Source organism: Mastacembelus armatus, chromosome 6, assembly GCF_900324485.2.
Source record: "Mastacembelus armatus chromosome 6, fMasArm1.2, whole genome shotgun sequence".
Lineage (NCBI taxonomy): Eukaryota > Metazoa > Chordata > Actinopteri > Synbranchiformes > Mastacembelidae > Mastacembelus > Mastacembelus armatus.
In genome coordinates, this window is record NC_046638.1 from 23,876,147 (window position 1) to 23,898,767 (window position 22,621).

At 40.7% G+C, this 22,621-nt stretch overlaps 1 protein-coding gene across 2 annotated transcripts in view; it reads left to right on the forward strand.

Moving 5' to 3' along the window:
• The window catches only part of shank3a (SH3 and multiple ankyrin repeat domains 3a), a 249,953-nt gene that overhangs the window by 181,133 nt on the left and 46,199 nt on the right, over positions 1–22,621 (forward strand). For both annotated transcript variants that reach the window (XM_026310747.1, XM_026310746.1), the window contains one exon: positions 18,547–18,660. In XM_026310747.1, the coding sequence (XP_026166532.1) occupies positions 18,547–18,660 (114 nt within the window). The remainder of the gene's footprint in view (positions 1–18,546; positions 18,661–22,621) is intronic.

The following is a 22,621-nucleotide window of genomic DNA, read 5'->3' on the forward strand; positions in this document are numbered from 1 at the left end:
TGGGCAGGTATGAACATCTCTCTCTTGTCGGTTGCATCACAAAGTGTGTGCAGTGCGTGCACTTAGGGAAATGTTTAAGTGTATATCAGCTTGTGTAGCTACTTGACTTTAAGTGTGTTTGTCTTCGTGCAGCATAGCGTAAGTAATTACCTCCCACAAGTTAGATAAACAGCATCCTTCAAGTATTCAGCAACCAGCTGTCCTAATAACTGAGGCACATATGCTGCTTTTTCCCTCTGTCCTCTCTCTTTGTCTCTTTCAGTCTCTCTCTTATATGCCCACACAGACTATAATGTACAAGCAGTATATTTTCAGTCCCATGTATACTCTGCATATGCAGGTTTCATGTCTTTTTGCTTCTTTTTTCTGCAATTGTTCGTGTATTTGACCCAACTTACACCACAACCTATCACTGTGTTTAGTGCATTTACAGTTACTCTAGCCTACAGTATGAAAAGACTTAGAAATGCTTCTAACAAATGTATGTACTGGTTTACTTTTTGTTTGTCTAAAGAGAACCCAAGCTGACATTTGCGAGTGAATTACTTTTTGCATGTGAAAATCAAATTTATACTGAGCAGGAAACTGTAGCACAGCAGAGTCTTTTTAATATGTTTTTATTTATGGCACTGTTAAGCCTCCATTTTGTGGCTTAATCGTGCCATAATTAAAATGTATACCTTTGTCTGATTTACTATTTTATATGTGAAGCAAAAGCAGATTCTGACAATGGTCACAACTTTATGGGTCCTATTATATAATCACATTTTTAGGTGTCAGAAAGTGGTTTTACAAAATATTGATTGCCAGACTTTTTCTGTCATCCTGTGAAATAGTAAGAGATGAAACAGACCCCAGAGAACCAACAGTGACATACCGTTATTCCTGTGATTACCAAGGTTTTCACTCTCAGACTATAGTACAGACATTGTTATGTGCATGTATACCTTGTTTTCTCTGAAGCTAAAAATCCTGTTTTCCTAAAAGTATCTTTTGATAAAAGCCTTTTTACATGCATCTGAGTCATTTCCCAAAAGCATTTTTACTTTGCTCAGAGTATTTATCACTGATTACAGCTGCTTTTTACCAGCCACTGTAGCCATCCCCCATCAGGCAATTGAACTTCAGTTAAAGCATTTTTTAATCACATCTGTTGATATAATGTTCTTGTGCCCCTCGCCTAACTCCACTAGGAAAGGCTGAGAAAGCACAGAGATATTTTATAGGGTAATGTACTGTGCACAGGGACATTTGAGTTTGTCTTGATGTTGAATGTGTGCCCCGTGTTACCAAGGAGAGATTAATGTTTTCACAGTACGGACCCCAGGCTAGTCAGTTTATTAACAAATTTCACTCGTTGGTCATTGATAATGTTAAAGGCCCAGTGTGTGTGTGTGTGTTTATGCATGCATGTGTGCACACTTGTTATTATTTACACTGTGGGGATGAAAATCTGTTTACACACTGAAATTGTGGAGACTAGATTTGCCCTAGGCAACTCATCATTATAGTTAAAGGTACAGCAAGTGATATTTAGAAGGATCTATTAGCAGAAATGGAGTATAGTGTTGATAAATATGTTGTCATTAGTGTGGAATTACTGGAAATTCGAAAGAAAAATCATATTTTCTTAATCCTAGAATGAGCCTTTTACATCTACACAGAGAGCACGTCTCCTGTCATAGAGCGTAGTCATGTTGTTCCCCCATGTTTCTACAGAATCCTGTTTTGACATGGCACCATACAGCCAATTGTACCCTCCATTGCAACTGACAACAAAAAGTTGCAATCTCACCAGTAGAAGCCACAAAATCTTTCACATTTTACACATTGTTCCTTAGGAGTTAGGGAAACTCATCAGAAAATGAGTAAATGTAAAGTCTCAAAAGAAATAAAAAACACACGTGTTATTGATAGTGCACAGGTTCAGAAGCCTAAGGCAAGGACATGGATGTCAAAGCGAACCTATCTGTGCAATCAGAGTAGCAGCAGGGTGCAAAGTCCCACCCACGTACCTACCTGCTCCCTGCAGAACACGCCACCTGTCCATTCTCCTCCTCTTTGTTTTTATTTATTGTGCATACTGTGCATCCCAGTTCACAGAATGATCCCACCCTCTCATTGAAATTAAAACCCATACTTGCCAAACGTACATCTGATTTACTGAGATGTAGCCTCACAGAAAATGCTAATTAGAAACACAGCAGAAACAGCAGTTGCAGAGTTAATCAGCATATGAATAAACATGAACAGGAACACCACTGCATAAACACAAGCCATTGACTGACACAAATACATATTCAACAGAAACACTGATATGCTTTTGACTTACAATCACTCTATCGTGTACTATTCTATACAGACGAGGGCAGAGCTGAACCAACTCCAGATGGTTGTTTAACAGTTGTTTTCTGTCCTGCACAGTGACAACCTGCTTGGCAGGCATGAGTGTGAAAATGCATGTGTAAAGGTCATGTCCTTACCTGGTGGTGTCAGTTACAGTAGTTTTTATCACATTTAGCAAAACCTTTGCCTTGACCTGTTCTTGTGAGCACCTATCTCTAAAAGCGTGCACAATCTCCCTGAAATTAGAAAACAAAGAATGGAGTGTTTCCTTTGCAGTTACTCTAATTATTGATGTCATTAAATTGAGCCACTTTTCATCATGTAATATGGGCAGTGGTCTGCTCATTACAGCAGGCTCATTTATCATGGAGCAAACACCGTCATTTATATGGAACCCTGACTAGTCACTCAAATGATTATGCTGTGATTTACGGCTCAGCAGCAAAACAATCTATCACTGATCTGTTAATATCAACATACAATCAGTGGTTGGTCTACAGCTAATCAGTCCCTCTGATAGAAGAGCCCAGGTGATGGCATCTGAATGTGACTGTGTCATATCAGTATGTGTCCATGTTTTGATGTGAATTTTTCTCCATATTAGGAGGAACAATAAAAGTAGTCAGGAGGTTAATTATTAGGTAGCTCTTCTATTTTTATCTCCTTTGTGGGTCAATACAGAGGAAGAGAAATAACAAGAGATGGATTTAAAACAAATGAGAATGAAAACAAACAAATGTCATGTAGCTGCCCTTATCTTCTCCCTGGGAGGGAGGAGATGAGAAGAGGGATCTCTCTGAGTCAGGCTTGAGTTTTCTTCCACCCTCTCTTACTCCTCCTCTCATTATAATTTATAACACTCCCACCCTCCTCATTTCTTCTTCTTTCTTTAACTTTCTTCCTTTGCTGCACTCCTCTAACTCAGCTGTTATTCACAAAAAACATTGTCATTGATTTGATTTTTTTTAAACCTGCCTTTCAGACTCTCTGTATGTCTCTGCCCCTTTGACTATCTCTCACTCAGTTGAATACTGATGAGCCAGAGACTGCACCACTCCCTCATCCTCTCCTAAGGAAAAGAAGTCCTGTGAGGACAAATGTGCAGCAACACAGCTCACATTTGACTCAGAGCAGTGTGACTATCCCTCTTCCTTCTTATTTATTGGCTCTCTACTTCATTCAGCCTTGTATCTTCTCTGAGGTCCATTCACCATTTTCAACAACACTTATTTACCAAGCACCATGTGCACTTCCTTTTTTAGTCTTTTATAACCTATATTCTGTTGAGACTGCTGTGGCTTCAGAAAGCATTCAGACTACTTTTGCACACTTTATTGTGTTGTATATTTTATTTTAAATGGATAAAACAGATTTTTGGTCAATAACCTACACTCTGTGATCCATAATGACAGCGAAAACATATTTTTCTAAATGTTTTATCAATTTATTGCAAAATCAGACTGAAATCTCAAAATTGTAGAAGCTCTCTATACAAGCTTTGCACACCTGGATTTGGGAAATTTCCCTTTCTGTTAGGCTATCGTAGTGGTGGTGAAGGAAAGAACAGGTGGGGACCCAAATGCAGGATAAAACAGGCAGGTTTATTCCCCTGGATCGTCCAGGGCTCAGGCAAACACAAGGTTCTCTGCCGTTCGGCAGGCAGGCAGGAAGGCAGACAGGGAAACGGAAAGGCTCCTTTTGGCAAACAACAATGAATGTAACTAATGTTCCGGCGAGGAACAAAGGAACACAGGGGGTATATATACACACAACTGAAGAACCAATTAAACACAGGTGAACACAATCTAACTGATGACCAAACGAAAACACACAGCTACCTCGAAGTAACAGAACCGGAACCCAGGAAACTGATCAAAATAAAATACAAACAGGAAGACAAGGCTCGGGGCCTAACACTTTCTTCCTCCCACTTCCTCTCAAGTGCCATCAAATTTGATGGGAAGCATCTGAACTGCTGTCTCTTCCCACATGTTGTGTGGGGTTTGGTTTGGCCAATCAAGGGCAGTCAAGATTGTCAAAATTGTCCTAAACCACTCTAGCATTGTTTTGGCCGTATGTATCGGCTGACTGTTGCCCCTGTCTCAGGTCAACGCACTGGGAGCAGGTTTTCTTTTGGCTCGATTTATCCTTCCCTCAATTCTGACAATCATGACCATCCCTGCTACCTGGCTGTAGATAGTCATCAACTTTCTCTTCTTTGTGTGTGTCTGTCTGTGTACATGTGCCTGTGTGTATGTATGTCTCAACATGTCTCTGGTTGTGTCTCCCTTGTTTAATAAAGATGCAACTCCGCTCTCTCTCTATTACATCGAATTGAACTGAGGTGTAATAAAGAGAGCAGGGATCCAAATCTAATAACTGCTGCACTCTGGTTATTAGAATACTCCTCATGCTCACCTTCACGCATTGTTTCATGCACACACAGACACCCACACAGACACACACTCAGAATTCAGAAAATCCAGGAAGTCCCTTTTCCATATTATATTTCACTTACTGTTCATGACATTCAACACACTCAATAGCACTGTAAATTGTTTTCAGTGAAGTAGCATAACAATATTTTTTAACAGCGAATAGAATCCCCACATGGTGACCTGACGTACTGTATTCACGTCTGTGTTCATGATTAGAAGATAGTCTAAATACTTTTGGTCTTATTACTTAAATATCTTTATGTTCCCTTTAAGCCCAGTTTTTGAAAATGAAAATTATTTTTTGAAAACACTATAGCACTAGCAGTCAGAAAGCCAATTGTGTTTCTCATTAGACTAAAGAGGAAACTGAGAAGCATTGCCTTGAGCGTTAAGCGAACAGCAGGGAGCAGCAACAGAATGGTGAAAAAAATGACAATAGTCTGAATGTTTCGTCAAACAGCTTCTCCTTACAGCTTTTTAAATGTGAATGGATGCTATTAATGATAGAACAAAGTCATTTGTGTATATCCCAGTTAGATTGTTAATTGCTGTCACCTCATCCCTCTGTCTGTCTACTTACATTATCTCTGCATTATGCAACTGCAGAGTGCTGTTACAGAGAATGCAGTCCAACAGTATTATTTAAAATATACTGCACACTGCATGTGGAGCAGCACGGTGTATTAGTGGTTGTGTTGCCTCACGGCAAGAAGGTTCCTGGTTTGAAACCCATCAGGGGCCTTTCTGTGTGGAGTTTGCATGTTCTCCCTGTGCTTGTGTGGGTTTTCTCCAGGTACTCTGGTTTCCTCCCACAGTCCAAAAACATGTATGTCAGGTTGATTGGTGACTCTAAGTTGCCCATAGGAGTGAGTGTGAGTGTGTGAGGTTGTTTGTCTCTATGTGGCCCTGTGATGGACTGGTGACCTGTCCAGGGTGGACCCCTGCCTTTCACCCAAAGAGAGCTGGGATAGGCTCCAGCAGATCCCTGTGACCCGAATTAGGGATAAGTGGGTATAGATGATGGATGGATAAAACTGCATGTAATAAAGATCATAGTTAAAAAATGGGAAATAAAATGAGAGAACTGACATATTTTTGTAGAGCTGCTACAGAGACACATCAAGGAAGCAGGTTGTCTGAACACTTCAAATTGTACAGTGAAGCAGCACACCTACCGTCATTCGGTATTTAGGGAATCAGATAGCTGCACAAATTGGTTAATCATTCCCTTAACATATTATTTAATAATATTGACGACAGCAATGCAACATTTCCCTGTACAGCACAACCAGCATGCAGAAATTGTATCATAGCATTTTATGGAAATCAAGCTGTATTTTGACTTTGGCAAGTCCTACATGGCTTCACTGCTTAAATCAGAGTGAGTGCATTAGTGGCAGAAAGCCATCAGCTTCTCTCAGCAGCGCTGCATCCCTTATTGTCCATTTCTGCAGGCACATACAGGAGTCTGATGCACCCACTGTCACCGGTGAAAAATGTTTGTGTGTTGAGTGTGTGTGTTTGAAAGCCCTACTTCATTCATGACAGTTGCCCTCACTCTGTCTGCATGCATGTGTGTGTGTCTGTGTGTGGTTACTTGGTGTGCAGAGGAATAAAAACAATGAGAGAAGCAGAAAGAAAATGAATGACTGAACCCAAAGCAATAGAGCGAAGCAAAGCAAGAATTAAAATGAGCTAAACTGGTTGTCACACACACATAAGCAGGGATGCACTGAAGCTTGCAGGCAGTGTGTGTGTGAAGAGTATAAATAACTCTGCATCCTCACTGATGCTATTTTTAAACCAGGAGTCGTGACTGACTCAGCCAAGGATAAAACTCAGAAGCAACATACACATATACATACAGACACACACAACGATACTGTACCTGACTTTTCATGGATAACAACATGTTTGTTGAAGCAAATCTCTTTCCCTTTGTCAGCTCGAGCCCGTCGTGAGTTGCTTCTCATCTCTCTGTGTCAGTGCTGAACAGCTTCTTTCTGTCACGTTCATTCCCTTTGTTTCATTCTTTACTGCTCTCTATTGTGCTGCTCTCCTTTCTGGTCATGTTTTATGCTTTTCGTGTTATTTTTATAAAAACTTAGAATATTCCATTGATGACCCAGAGAGACACTGTGCAATCTGTTGAGACAAAACTCACAATACACCATGTTGGACTGGACATACAAGATCTTACTGCACGACTGTCGACCTGATCAGTTACTCTGTGCATTATAATAATAATAATAATAATAATAATAATACATTTTATTTCATGGCGCCTTTCAAAGTCTCAAGGTCACCTTACAGATAGAAAAGGAAGCATACAGCATGATATACATAGAGTGCATTAAAACAACAGTAACAAGAATACATAAACGGCGGGAGAGAATGTAAAGGCAAAAGCGTGGATTATCTAGGAAGTGGGCGAAGTACAGTAAAAGTAAATTGAAATACAGAAACCCAGATGACAGAACAACAAATATGAAACAGTATGAGACAATATGAAATAGGCAGAGGGTGGTAGGACATCACGGGCTGCTTTGAGAAGTTAAGAGAGTTAGGTGTTTGTTTGAGTTAGGTGTTTGTTTGTTGTCTGTGAAGATAAAATGTATAAGTGTAATGTATGTGTGTGCTACTGTTGAAATTTCTGTTCAAGTTTCCATTTTATTAGGAATGTTCATACAGGGGCAGCATGGTGGATTAGTGGTTAACACTGTTGCCTCACGGCAAGAAGGTTCCTGGTTTGAAACCCATCAGGGGCCTTTCTGTGTGGAGTTTGCATGTTCTCCCTGTGCTTGTGTGGGTTTTCTCCAGGTACTCTGGTTTCCTCCCACAGTCCAAAAACATGTATGTCAGGTTGATTGGTGACTCTAAATTGCCCATAGGAGTGAGTGTGAGTGTGTGAGGTTGTTTGTCTCTATGTGGCCCTGTGATGGACTGGTGACCTGTCCAGGGTGTACTCCTGCCTTTCACCCAAAGAGGGCTGGGATAGGCTCCAGCAGAACCCTGTACCCTGCTACTGTGTGTCATCAGACTGATCGGCGATTCAGTCAATTTTAATGTGACTTCAGGTACATTGAGTGAAAATCCTGTTGACAGAAACAGATTCTGGGCCAGAACCATGTCAGGTGTTGATAGGGCTCAACAAGATGACCTAATATCTGTGTCACAATAACTTTAATAGTGATAAATAAAGTCATCTGTGTGTAGGCAGGCAGGCAGGCAGGCAAGTTTATTTGTATAGCACAATTCATACACAGAGTAATTCAAAGTGGTTTACAGAAATAAAAGACAAGTTAAAAATACATAAGCAAGAATCAAAAATAGTGAAATTAATATTAAAGGAAACACTTTGGAGATGCAGATGAATCACTTTGGATAAAACACTGTCAGTTGTCATATGTTATATGCCACACTAAAAAGAAAGGTTTTTATCTTGGAGTTAAACATTGCCAGAGATGAGGCTTGTCTAACATCATCAGGAAGACTATTCCAGGTTTTAGCTGCATATAACTGAAACGCTGCTTCTCCCTGTTTTGTCCTGACTCTGGGCACGAGCAGAAGGCCTGTCCCTGATGTTCTCAGAGTTCGAGATGGTTCATATGGCATCAACATGTCAGAGATGTAATGTGGTGCTGAGCCATGAAGATACTTATACACAAGCAGTGCTGTTTTAAAGTCTATTCTCTGAGAGACAGGAAGCCAGCACAGATATCTGAGAACAGGAGTAATGTGGTTGTACTTCCTGATTTTAGTCAACACCCAAGCAGCGTTCTGAATGTACTGTAGCTGCCTTACAGCTCGTTTTGAGAGCCCTGTGAACAGGCCGTTACAGTAATCTAACCTGCTAGAGATAAAAGCATGGATGAGTCTTTCCAAGTCTGGTTTAGACATGATCCCTTTGATTCTGGCAATGTTTTTGAGGTGATAAAATGCTGACGATGTTATCGATTTAATGTGGCTGTTAAAGTTCAAGTCTGAGTCCATGATTACCCCTAGATTTCTAACTTGATTTTTAAATTTTAAAGAAAGAGACTCGAGGTGACTGCTGACACTTTCTCTTTGTTTCTGTGGCCCAAAGATGATTATTTCAGTCTTGTCACTGTTTATTTGGAGAGAGTTGTTTTGCATCCACAGAGTGATCTGTTCAATATTATGTAATTTCTCATTGCTCGCTTCTGATTTGTTTGTCCTGATTCATACAGTCTGCCCCATATAGATTCTGGGTTCTGAACTCTACTTTGGGCTGATTGAAGAAGGATTAGTAAGAAATGTTGGCAATTGAATGACTTTGGTGTCTGCCCAGGAGGTTGTCAGATGAGATAGTATTGGCACTGGGCACAGAAACCTCAAAATTGGACCATTGTAGAGACAAAGAAAGAGGGTTCTCAGACAAATTTGAGCCCTTTTTTATTTTTATGATTAAATAATTAGAAACAAGCAGCATGGATTCAATTCAATTCAATTTAATTTTATTTGTATAGCGCCAAATCACAATACAAATCATCTCAAGGCACTTTAGAAAAAACTAAAACTAAAAACCCAACAATTCCCTTATGAGCAAGCACTTGGCGACAGTGGAGAGGAAAAAACTCCCTTTAACGGAAGAAAAAAACCTCCAGCAGAACCGGGCTCAGTTTGGGCGGCCATCTGCCTCGACCGGTTGGGGTGAGTGGATAGAGCAGAGAGAAAAGAACAGCAACAATAAACAACAAATAGACACTGCAAGTTGGTGGGGCCAGTAACTGCACATCAGCGATAAACAGCTCCAGGACCAGGGACACCTGCAGAAGGTACAGAGAGAGAGAGAGAGAGAGAGGGAGGGAGAGAGCACAAACTAGGGGAGAGAGAGAGCACAAGGTTAGTAACATTCAATGGTGGAATATACATGAGGTGGGAGAGAAGGGGGGGGGGTAGGGTAGGGGAGCTCAGTGCACCAATGGTCCTCGGGCAGTCTAGGCCTATAGCAGCATAACTAACTAAGGGATGGTTCAGGGTTGCCTGAAGCCAGCCCTAACTATATGCTTTGTCAAAGAGGAAGGTTTTAAGTCTAGCCTTAAAAGTACAGAGAGTGTCTGCCTCCTGAACCCAGGCTGAGAGCTGGTTCCACAGGAGAGGAGCTTGATAGCTAAAGGCTCTGCCTCCCATTCTGCTTTTGGAAACCCTGGGAATCACAAGTAGACCTGCACTCTGAGAGCGAAGTGGTCTATTGGGATAATATGGTACTATGAGGTCTTTAAGGTATGAAGGAGCTTGATCATGAAGGGATTTGTATGTGAGAAGAAGGATTTTAAATTCTATTCTATATTTTACAGGGAGCCAATGAAGAGAAGCCAATATAGGAGAAATATGATCTCTCTTGCTAGTTCCTGTCAGGACTCTGGCTGCGGCATTCTGGATTAATTGGAGGCTTTTTATTAAGATATTAGGACATCCAGATAGTAATGAGTTACAGTAATCTAGCCTTGAGGAAACAAACGCATGGACTAGTTTTTCTGCATCATTTTGAGACAGGATGTTCCTAATTTTGGAAATGTTGCGCAGGTGAAAGAATGCAGTTCTAGAAATTTGTTTTATGTGTGAGTTAAAGGACATGTCCTGGTCAAAAATAACTCCAAGGTTTTTTACAGTAGTGCTGGAGGCCAGCGCTATGCCATCTAGAGTAGCTATAATTTTAGAAAAGTTATTTCTGAGATTTTTAGGCCCAAATATACTTCTGACTTCTGTTTTCTCCGAGTTTAAAAGTAAAAAGTTACTGGTCATCCAAGCCTTTATGTCAGTTAGACAGGCTTGAAGTCTGGTTAACTGGTTTGTATTAACAGGTTTAATAGATAGATATAACTGAGTGTCATCCGCATAGCAGTGGTAATTAATAGAGTGCTTCCTAATGATATATCCTAAAGGAAGCATGTACAGGGTGAACAGAATCGGTCCTAGCACAGAACCTTGTGGAACTCCATAACTAACTTTTGTTCGTGTGGAAGGTTCATCATGGACATGAACAAACTGGAATCTGTCCGATAAATAGGATTGGAACCACTTTAACGCTGTTCCTCTGATACCAATCACATGCTCCAGTCTCTGTAATAAGATGTTGTGGTCAATGGTGTCGAATGCTGCACTAAGGTCTAGGAGGACAAGTATCGAAACAAGTCCATTATCTGAGGCTAAGAGAAGATCGTTGGTAACTTTCAACAGTGCTGTTTCTGTACTATGATATGCTCTAAATCCTGATTGGAAATCTTCAAATAGTTCATTCCTGTGTAAGTGGTCTGATAGCTGCTTAGCAACAGCTTTTTCTAGGATTTTAGAAATAAATGGCAGGTTGGATATTGGTCTATAATTAGCCAAGACACCTGGATCAAGACTAGGCTTTTTGAGTAAAGGTTTGATTACTGCAGTCTTAAAGGCCTGTGGTACGTAGCCTGATACTAGAGATAAATTTACCAAGTCTAATAAAGATGAGTTCATTAATGGCAGGGTGCCTTTAAGCAGTCTAGTCGGGATGGGGTCCAAGGGACACGTTGATGATTTCGATGAAGCAACTACTGATGTAAATTCAGAGAGATCTATAGGAGAGAAGCAGTCTAAACATAACTGAGGTCCTACAGATGATTCAAGAGCTACTGTAGTAAAAGATTCATTTATTGCAGGTATAGGAAGCATCTGCTGAATTTTATCTCTAATAGTTGTGATTTTATTTGTAAAGAAACTCATAAATTCATCACCGCTGAGAGCTAAGGGAACACTGGGCTCAACGGAGCTGTGACTTTTTGTCAGCCTGGCTACAGTGCTGAAAAGAAACCTGGGATTGTTCTTATTTTCCTCTATTAGTGATGAATAGTATGCAGTTCTGGCTTTACGGAGAGCTTTTTTATATGTTAGTAGACTGTTTTTCCAGGCTAGAAAAATTTCCTCTAAGTTTGTGGAACGCCACTTCCTTTCCAGCCTTCGTGATGCCTGCTTTAAGGTACGAACATGTAAATTATACCATGGGGATAGTCTTCTCTGATTCACTAACTTCTTTTTCAGAGGGGCTACAGAATCAAGCGTTTCACGCAGTGAGGTTACAGCGCTGTCAACAACATGATCAATTTGGTAGGGAGTAAGATTAAGGCAGCTGCCCTCCATTATGTTTATACTTGGCATAGATGCAAATAAAGATGGAATCATTTTCTTAAATTTATTAACAGCGTTGTCGGATAAACATCTGCTGTAGTGGAATTTTCTTCCAGACGCTGCATGATCCATCATTTTAAATTCGAAAGTTATTAAAGAATGATCTGACAAAACAGGATTTGGGGGGAAAATTATTAGATGTTCAATTTCGATGCCATAGGTCGGAACAAGATCAAGGGTGTGATTAAAACAGTGGGTGGGTTTATTAACGTTTTGAATGAAACCAATTGAATCTAATATAGAATTAAATGCAATGCTGAGGCTGTTATTTTCAACATCTACATGAATGTTAAAATCTCCCACTATAATGACTTTATCTGATCTAAGCACTAAATCAGACAGGAAGTCAGGGAATTCAGTTAAAAACTCTGAGTAAGGAACAGGTGGACGGTACAAAATGACAAGTAGAACTGGTTTTTGTGTTTTCCAGTTTGTATGTGAGAGACTAAGAGTGAGGCTCTCAAATGAGTTATAACTGTTCTGAGGATGAAAGTTTAATAATAAGTTTGACTGGAAGATTGCAGCTACTCCTCCACCTCGACCTGTGCTTCGAGGAACATGATAATTTTTATGACTGAGGGGGGTTGATTCATTCAGACTGACATATTCATCCTGCTGTAACCAGGTTTCAGTAAGATAAAGTAGGTCAATTTGGTGATCAGTTATCAAATCATTTACTAACAGAGATTTAGAAGAAAGGGACCTAATATTTAATAATCCACATTTGACAGTTCTGTTTTTCTGTTCAATAAGAGGAGTGGTCTTAATTTTTATTAAGTTTTTATGAATAACTCCTCTTCTGTTAACTTCTGATTTGTTTGATTTATATGTTCGAGGGGCAGACACAGTGTCTATGTGGTTTGAGGGGGCGGCGGCTCTAAGGAAACTGCAGAGAAGCGTTTTAGACTGAGTCTCTGCATCCCGGTCCCCACCCTGGATTGTCAGGCTTTAGGTCGGCTAATAAACTCGGCCAAATTTCTAGAGATGAGAGCTGCACCATTCAAAGTGGGATGGATGCCGTCTCTCGCTACCAGACCGGGTTTTCCCCAGAAAGTGGCCCAATTGTCTATGAAGCCCACATCGTTTGCTGGACACCACCTAGACAGCCAGCGACGGAACGACGACATGCGGCTAAACATGTCATCGCTGGTCAGATTGGGGAGGGGTCCAGAGAAAACTACGGAGTCCGACATTAATTTAGCAAAGTTACACACCGACTCAACATTAATTTTAGTGACCTCCGATTGGCGTAATCGGGTGTCATTGCTGCCGACGTGAATAACAATTTTCCCATATTTACGATTAGCCTTAGCCAGCAGCTTCAGATTTGACTCGATGTCGCCCGCTCTGGCCCCAGGAAACATTTGACTATGGTCGCTGGTGTCTCTATTTTCACGTTCCTGACTATGGAATCGCCAATTATCAGAGTCGGTTTCTCAGCGGGTGTGTCGCTGAGCGGGGAAAATCTATTAGAAACGTGAACAGGCAGGTGATGAGCCGTGGGCTTCTGCTTAGGAGTACGTTTCCATCGGACCGTCGCCCAGGCTAATTCTCCGGGCTGCTCCGGAGCTGCCCTTGGACCGCTAACAGACCCTGAGCTCGGTGGCTCCACACCAGCTAACGGGGCTAGGCTAGCTGGCTTTTGTTCGAAGGTGCGGAGCCGCGCTTCCAAATCAGTGATCCTCGCCTCCAAGGCTAACAGAACCTTACACTTATTACAGGTATCATTATCGCTAAAGGAGGCAGAGGAATAACTAAACATGTGGCACACCGAGCAAGAAAGAGAGAGAGAGGGAGAGGCCATGTTAGTAAGCTAACTAGCTAGCTAAGCTAACCGGTAGGCCAACGAGCGCTAAGTCAGGAAATAGCAACAAACACCGGTCAAAACAGAAAGGTACCCGACCAGCACCGGAATGCAGCAGCCAGTGAGCCGTTCAAAGTCTAGCCGGTTCCCAGGTGTGCCAAACCACAGCTAGTCTGCCGCCAGTCTGCAGACGAACCACACAACACACACAACACGACACGCCTGTTGGAGCGTATGTCTCAGTCCATGGATCCATCCTGTTAGGTATAGCACAGGCCGGTGCTGGCAGTGTGATGTTAGAATGATTTTAGGTGCAGTACAGTAAGCATTTTAGGGTTCCTGATACCTGCTGAAGAAGAACACAGCATATCTTCACAGTCTTGAAAACCAGGTTCAATGCCTAATGGTTTGTCAACACCACCAGTCTGATGAAGCTCCATGTCACAAGGCTTCTATCATCATCAAAAGGTTTGAGGAACATCCCAGTTTTCAGTACTTCAGTGAACTTCACACGTCCTGGAAGATTTTGACACAGCTGTGTTCAAACGGAGTCCACTCCACATTGTACAATATCTATTCTCAGGACAATCATTCGCAGTTCTAGAGGTCAGAAAGCATGCTACTATAGCAATTAGCTGCACATACCATAATAAAATTGGTTGTCAGTGTATGCATGTGCACTGGGGCTTTTGAAGCATGATTAGTGATGACATTTTGCCTGGTTCTCACTTCATCTGTGTGAGGGTTCAGACTTTAGGTTTCAGTCAGAGTTGGAGTTGTGGTTGGGGTAAGGCATGTGGTTGTGATGGTTATAGTTAAGGTAACGGGCTAAGGAATGCATTAGTCTGTCAGTGTCCTGACAAAGACAGAAGTAGCTCTGTGTGTGCGTGTGCGCGTGTGCGTGTGTGCGACAGAGAGAGACTGTTTATATGAACACATGTGCATGTGTCTTTGCTCCCACCAGTTTACCTGTGGAGGTGATTATGAATCAGTTTGCCAGAGCTGTGCTTTCACTGGTTCAGGGGAGACAGGCCTGACTTCTTATTGTGCTGCACAGGGAAAAGGTGTTGATTGCCTTATGTAATGAACTGTTGTTCTGTTATGCTCCGACAGAACTCAGCAGAGAATAGAACCAAAACATCTCATTTATTCTTTTGTGAAGCAACTCTTCTCACACATTCTTTAGACTCCACTGTATGCAATGAAGCTGAGTCCTGCCTGCAGTAGTTTATTTCTATTCCTGACACAAAGCAGCTATCACTGATACTTCAATATAATTATTCATACAGGACACATCCATCAAAGAAGTAATTACATTCATTTTAACCCAGGTAACCTGTTCTTGGGCTGCTGTCCAATTTCCCAAAGCTCAAAAATGACGTTAAGAAGAAGATGAACATTTTGTAAGAATGTCAGCTACATGCAAACCCAATTTTCCCTGGCCTGGCCTGTCTTTCTGAATAAAAAGCCTTTAAATCACTCCCAGTGCCCACCTAAACATAACAACTACACCAAGTGCAGTGGCAGTGAACAATAGTGCAACCAATCTCTTAGTCTTTACCCAAAGAAAACTAGACTCTAAGTGGAGTAGTCCCCAGCAGTGACTTTCTTAAACAGAACCAAAAAAAATATCACCATCAGCAAAAATTCAGCTGATATTTCTTTAGTGACTTGGACATTTACTCTGCACCCCTCTTTGCAAAGTGACCAGTGATGAATCTCACAGTGAAATACATATCTAAGAATGAAGCCTACCTTCTCAGAGAGGATAAATATATATAGGTAGTTATTTGTCCCTGGTGAGTTCAGACTGCTCTCAAGTGAGCATGTGAAACCACAGCCTGTGATTTTTCAAATAATGTTTTTCCAAATCAGTTCACCATTTTAATTCTAAATGGTAATTGTCAGGACTGGTGACCTGTCCTGACCCCCTGCCTTTCACCCAAAGAGAGCTGGGATAGGCTCCAGCAGATCCCTGTGACCCTGGTTAGGAATAAGAGGGTATAGATGATGGATTGATATTGTCATATGACACCAAAAAATTGTCCAACATGGAGACCGATTGGACCAATAATAAAACAACGAAATAGTATCATTACTTTCCATTTGTATTATAGAGTGTAACTTTTTATCAACTTGACAATCCTTTATCCATTATTTAGTACAATTGTATAGTGGATGATGAAAACATCAACATGGCACACATACTTTTTAAATCCTCCGGCACTGACATGCACTGTTTGAGTTCCTTCCTGCCATTTGGTTCCTGTGAGCCCACATCTGATTAACAGGAACAGTTCCCATGCCAACACAGTGTTGGCAAGCACCAAAACAGAGCGGTGGCATAAAGTAGATGCTGCATGCATGTACCGTACTGTACATGCAGTACATGATGATTTTGCTGACATCGTGTTGTCTGTGTGCCAGATATAAAGTAAAGCCATTAACTGAGAACTATAGTATTGACCTGTAGAAACAGATTCATTGTAAATACACAGTGTGACTTCCAGCTGTGATTTAGCCAAGACAATAAGCCTTGCTATATTCAATTCAATTTAATTTTATTTGTATAGCGCCAAATCACAATACAAATCGTCTCAAGGCACTTTACAAAAACTAAAAACCCAACAAGAGAGTTAGTGACATTCAAATTGGTTAAGGAATTATTAAAAGTCTTACAGTGTCAGTGAGACATTGTTTATTGTGTTTATTTTTTCTCTGGCTGCTTATGCAGTTTCTGCGCTCATAATTGCTGAAGATTATACTGCAAATGAAAACGTTTATTTATGTGTTTGTGTAAGAGAATGTGTTTTTCATGGATCCTCACTTCACTAAGAAACAGTCAACTGGCTTGATTTCATCTTTTAAAGTGACAAAAGTGTATTTAAAATTAATTGAAGAGGATTCTCGTGTGTTCGTTGTACTGTCTGCACATATGTGTAGAATAACTGCTCACACAATGAACAGGAGTAGTTTGACATATTTTACATTGTAAAATAGTCATTTCTGCTTCTCACATACTCAGAGGTGGATTCAGTCCATATTCTCAGGCTTTGCTGTCATGGACAAGTAGCTGATTAGTAGTGGGGGCAATAAGGAAGTGAGGGAAGTGAGCAGGGGCAGCCTTGAAGCTCAATCAGAGGTTTTACCTTTTCTTTCATTTCTGTCAATGGGGAGCAGAGAGCACAGCTGGTACGTTTCTCCTGCAGGGACACCATTACAATATGTACACACTGACAGAGACCGAGAGGGGGATGGAGATGATGACTAGGAAGTCATTCAGAAACAGGGAGGGGGGTGTAAATGAAAAGAAAGTCTGTTCTCAGGAGACAGGCAGGGTAAAGTTGTGTTAAGCTGCGATCAGAGGGTGGATCATTCTGTGCATCCTTTATGTGCTGAGTGTCATTTTTTTTAGAGCAGTGAGTCGATAAACAACCATTCTCCCCTCTTGCATTCCACTCTCTTAGCTAATGTATGTTTAGCCAGGCACGGGAAAGACACAGATTGGCTAAGGAGAGGTAGTCATAATCAGGATTTTATTGTTTAGAATAACATCTATTTTTAGAAATTACAGTAAATTGTCTTGTTTCAGCAGCAATGCCAGATAGTAATAGCTTATATACATAGAAACTATCTCATTTTTATTCATGAAAGACAGAACATTTATAACAGAAAGCCAAGACAAAATACAGAGAATGCATCCATCAAGATTAATGCTATATGCCCAAAAAGCATGTTTAACAGGTTTGATTTGAACACGACTGAACAGTGTATTGAAACACACACACTGCTGCTCTGGCCCAGTTCATGTATGCCTGTGGTTGAAATTTAGGGATGTGGAGAACAATGCAGCAGTAAGTCCTCAAGAAAATGATATATTTCGTACAAGATACAGCAAGAAATCTCTTATGAAATGTCTTATGTTTGATTTACTACCATGGCACTTAAGTCCAGTTGGCTGCTTCTCATCATGCCCCAGGTTACATCACCGTGACATGTCCCCCATGCCAGAGTAGAATATAGTTTGGAGGAAGAAGACTACATCATTTAGCAGACTGTCTGCTGGTTGCAACATCATACTGTCGTATCCTAGCAACCAGTTTAAAAGAAGGGCTCGGCAAAGCTTCAGTTCCAGCTAGTGATCTCTGAGGAGTGTGTGTGTGTGTGTGTGTGTGTGTGTGCGTTGGCTTGCTGGGATAATGGATGAACGTTGTAGAAATGAGCATGCTGGCTCAGTCCTGCAGGGAAGATCAATATCAACTATACATTCATCTCTAATTACCACAGTGGAACTCAGAAGGAACCTCTCTCCTCCTCCTGTCCTCTTGCTTTCCTTTGCTATCTCTTCTTATTTCTTCTGTCTTTTCCCCACTACTACTTTCCCTCTACTTGTAAATTGCTCCATCTACTTTCTTTATATTTTTCAAGTTATTTATTGGTATGAAGGAACAAAGATAATGTTGCCTTAGCACCTTTGTATGCTCCATTAGTTATAGACTAATATTTTTGCATTACACTTTTCTCCTGTCTTGTATCAGTGTACATGTGTGTATTTGTAAAACAAAAATCTGTCTGTCTCTCTGTTTTTCCTCCATTTCTTTCTCTCTGTGCATGCTGTGCTATAATTTATGAACCTAGAACATAAAAATCTAAATATCTCACTCTGCTATCCAGCCCTTTGTCATTTTTTGTCTCTGTCCCAAGACTATAGAGGCTGCACAGGCTGCTCTATGACAATGTTGACTGATTTAGACTGTCTGTTCTTTCCCTCAGTGCTGAGTATAGGGGAAGGAGGATTCTGGGAAGGCACAGTCAAAGGGAGGACAGGCTGGTTCCCAGCAGACTGTGTGGAAGAAGTTCAGATGAGGCAATATGACCCACGTCTAGGTAAGACAGCTGCATGCACACACACAGTACATGTACATATTGTGCACTCGCTCCTAACAACTTTTGCTGTAGTTTGTTATTTTTGTGCATAACTCTGTCTCTGGTTCTGAAAAGCAAAGTAAGTCCATCAGTTTTGGCTGTGGTGTGAAGACATATGTATTTGTTGTAAATGTATTTGTTACAAAAAAAACACAAGTTCAACACAAAAATTTGCACAGTTCAAGACTCACTGATTATGTAGATACTGTGATTGTTCAAGTGGGTGGGTGTACCGGTAGTTCAGGTATGTACATGTAAGAGACACCTACAGTACAGGAGCCTTAAAACTTGTTACAAGACAACACAGGTTTGAACTTCTTATTGTATTGCAGTATTTTAGTTAGAGGCTTATTCAATCACATTTTTGTACTGTAGATCCATAGTGACAGTGTTAAGTTTAAAACAACCAGTTAAATTAAAAGCTGTTCTTTCCTTCATTTATTGACATTTTTCTCCAAGTTTCTATATGAATTGGATGAAAGGAAAGTTTTTCACTTTCACTTTAAGTGTTTCTAGATTTCATATATGATGGAAAACTTTAGGTGATGAACTGATGAACTCATGGTTTAAAACAAAACTCCATCTTCAAATCTGTTAAAGACGCTATAATCGATCTGTAATAGTGATTGCACTCCAGGAATTATTTGTGACATTTTGTAAATCAGTATTTGGTGTAACTCCTCCCCCAAGAACCAACCTCATCAGCCTTCTTCTCAAACGTAATAGCCGTCACAGTCAAAATGCAACAGACCACTCTATACTTTTTTTAGTCAATACATATATCAGCATTAGTTCAGCAGCCTTGTTGCTCATAAATCAAGTAAATTTGACAATAATTGCTAGTGTTGATAATGAGAGATGATAATGAGTCTGCTGCATCAACTGCATTAAAATGACTAAATGAGATAGCTGAAAAAACACAGCACCTAAGCACCTAACAGTGAAACAAGCCTAGTCTTGCAGTCACTAATGGAAGCGTATTAACACTGCAAGTCTGTGTAAAAGTCAGCGTTTTTTTAGAGGCCTATTATTATTACACACTGCAAATATATAGCATCCACGCATCTGTGGCATATTTGAATAGAGCCCTTTGTAAACAACTGGGTGTACATCAGATTAATGTGGCCACATCCCTGTTTAGACTGTCATTTAATTACCAGATGGCACATTTCCTGTGCTCTAGTCTCCAGGGAAACAACATGTGCTGCACTCACATTGGATTTTAATTCTGTGCATCAAAAACAGTTATCACAAAAATAACATCTGGGCATTCTCTGAAAAAGTTGAAATTGTGCAGTACAAGTACATCAATGTGAAATAACACATGGGTGAGTTTGTCATAAATATCTCCCTATCCCCTACATGGTTGTCATGGATTTCCCAGCATCTATTTCTGGAGTGTTTGGGGCATTTTACCACTTCTGAGGGCTGTTGCGGGATTGAAGTTACCTCAGAGTAGGTGTGAAGAGATGAAGAGAAAGGCCAGAATCTCTAAATACCCCATTTAAATGCATTGTAAGAAAAAGACAGAGGAAGGAGTGAAAGAGCAGGTCAGATAGTCAGAGCGGCAGATAGTGGAGCATACTCTAAAGGACAGCAAAGTGGAGATGGCAAAGGGTGTTCTTCAAAGAGGTAGAAAGGAAAAGCAAAAGCACGGAGGGAGGGAGAACGGCCTGACATTGACCCCACTCACCCGTAAATCCTGAAGAACCCTCAGATACATTTAGAAATGTATAATCTGTCCTTCCTCATTGGCATTATGTATTAAACCAGGATGCTTTAATAAGCAGCATGCTAATTACTTTATATTTAAATTCCATTTTTTTTCTCTTCGGAAAAGTTAGAATTGTTTTGTTGCCTAAGTTTAAATTTGTTGACATTTCCCAAGACTGCACCCGTCAGCGTCTTCATCGCTCTCTCATCTTTCTCCCCTTGACTAACACAGGTGGTGGAGGTATGTGTGGATGCCAACAGTCCATTACAGGACCATACTGTTCTGTTTTCACTAAGACCACCGACTTTTAGCAAGTCAGTCAAATCATAGGAATGTTATGCTATCGTGGTGGTGGTGAAGGAAAGAACAGGTGAGGACCCAAATGCAGGACAAAACAGGCAGGTTTATTCCGCTGGATCGTCCAGGGCTCAGGCAAAACACAAATAATCTTCGCCGTTCGGCGGGCAAGCAGACAGGACAGAAAACGGGAACGGAAAACACAGGCTGTCGTACACATCACACACAGACTCTATACTTATCATTAACGTAACTAATGTTCCTGCGGGGAACAAAGGAACACAGAACTGAAGAACCAATTGAACACAGGTAAACACAATCTAACTAATGAGCAAGGCTGCCTGGGAAATGAACACAGAAACGAGACAGGAACTAACCAAAACAAGGAAAAACAGGAAAACAGATCTCGGGGCCTAACAAGGAATTTGTCTTGAATCTCTCAGGTCATATTATATTCACGCTGTACAGAATATAAATAAGCTTTAACTGTTGTTTCAATGTGACTTTAGACTTAAACCTTATATCTGTGAGACCAAATACTTGATGCATACATTATTAACAGATAAAATCTTTTATCAGACCGCTTACACAGCAATGAACTATTTGAAGATTTTCAATCATGATTTAGAGCACATCATAGTACAGAAACAGCACTGTTAAAAGTCACCAACAACCTTCTCTTAGCCTCAGATAATGGACTTGTTTCTATACTTGTCCTTCTAGACCTTAGTGCTGCATTCGACACTATTGACCACAACATCGTATTACAGAGACTGGAGCATGTGACTGGTATCAGAGGAACAGCGCTAAAATGGTTCTAATCCTATTTATTGGACAGATTCCAGTTTGTTCACGTCCATGATGAACCTTCCACACGCACAAAAGTTAGTTATGGAGTTCCACAAGACTCTGTGCTAGGACCGATTCTGTTCACCCTGTACATGCTTCCTTTAGGATATGTCATTAGGAAGCACTCTATTAATTACCACTGCTATGCAGATGACACTCAGTTATACCTATCTATTAAATCTGGTAACACAAACCAGTTAACCAGACTTCAAGCGTGTTTAACTGACATAAAGGCCTGGATGACCAGTAACTTTCTACTTTTAAATTCAGAGAAAACAGAGGTTATTGTATTTGGGCCTAAAAACCTCAGAAATAACTTTTCTAAAATTATAGCTACTTTAGGTGGCATAGCCCTGGCCTCCAGCACTACTGTGAAAAACCTTGGAGTTATTTTTGACCAGGACATGTCCTTTAACTCACACATAAAACAAATTTCTAGAACTGCATTCTTTCACCTGCGCAACATTGCCAAAATCAGGAACATCCTATCTCAAAATGATGCAGAAAAACTAGTCCATGCATTTGTTACCTCAAGGCTAGATTATTGTAACTCATTACTATCTGGATGTCCCAGTATCTCAATAAAAAGCCTCCAGTTAATCCAGAATGCTGCAGCCAGAGTCCTGACAGGAACAAGCAAGACAGATCATATTTCTCCTGTATTAGCTTCTCTTCATTGGCTCCCTATAAAATACAGAATTTAATGTAAAATCCTTCTTCTCACATACAAATCCCTTCATGATCAAGCTCCTTCATACCTTAAAGACCTCATAGTACCATATTATCCCAATAGACCACTTCGCTCTCAGAGTGCAGGTCTACTTGTGATTCCCAGGGTTTCCAAAAGCAGAATGGGAGGCAGAGCCTTTAGCGATCAAGCTCCTCTCCTGTGGAACCAGTCCTCAGTCTGGGTTCAGGAGGCAGACACTCTCTGTACTTTTAAGGCTAGACTTAAAACCTTCCTCTTTGACAAAGCGTATAGTTAGGGCTGGCTTCAGGTAACCCTAAACCATCCCTTAGTTATGCTGCTATAGGCCTAGACTGCCCGATGACCATCGGTGC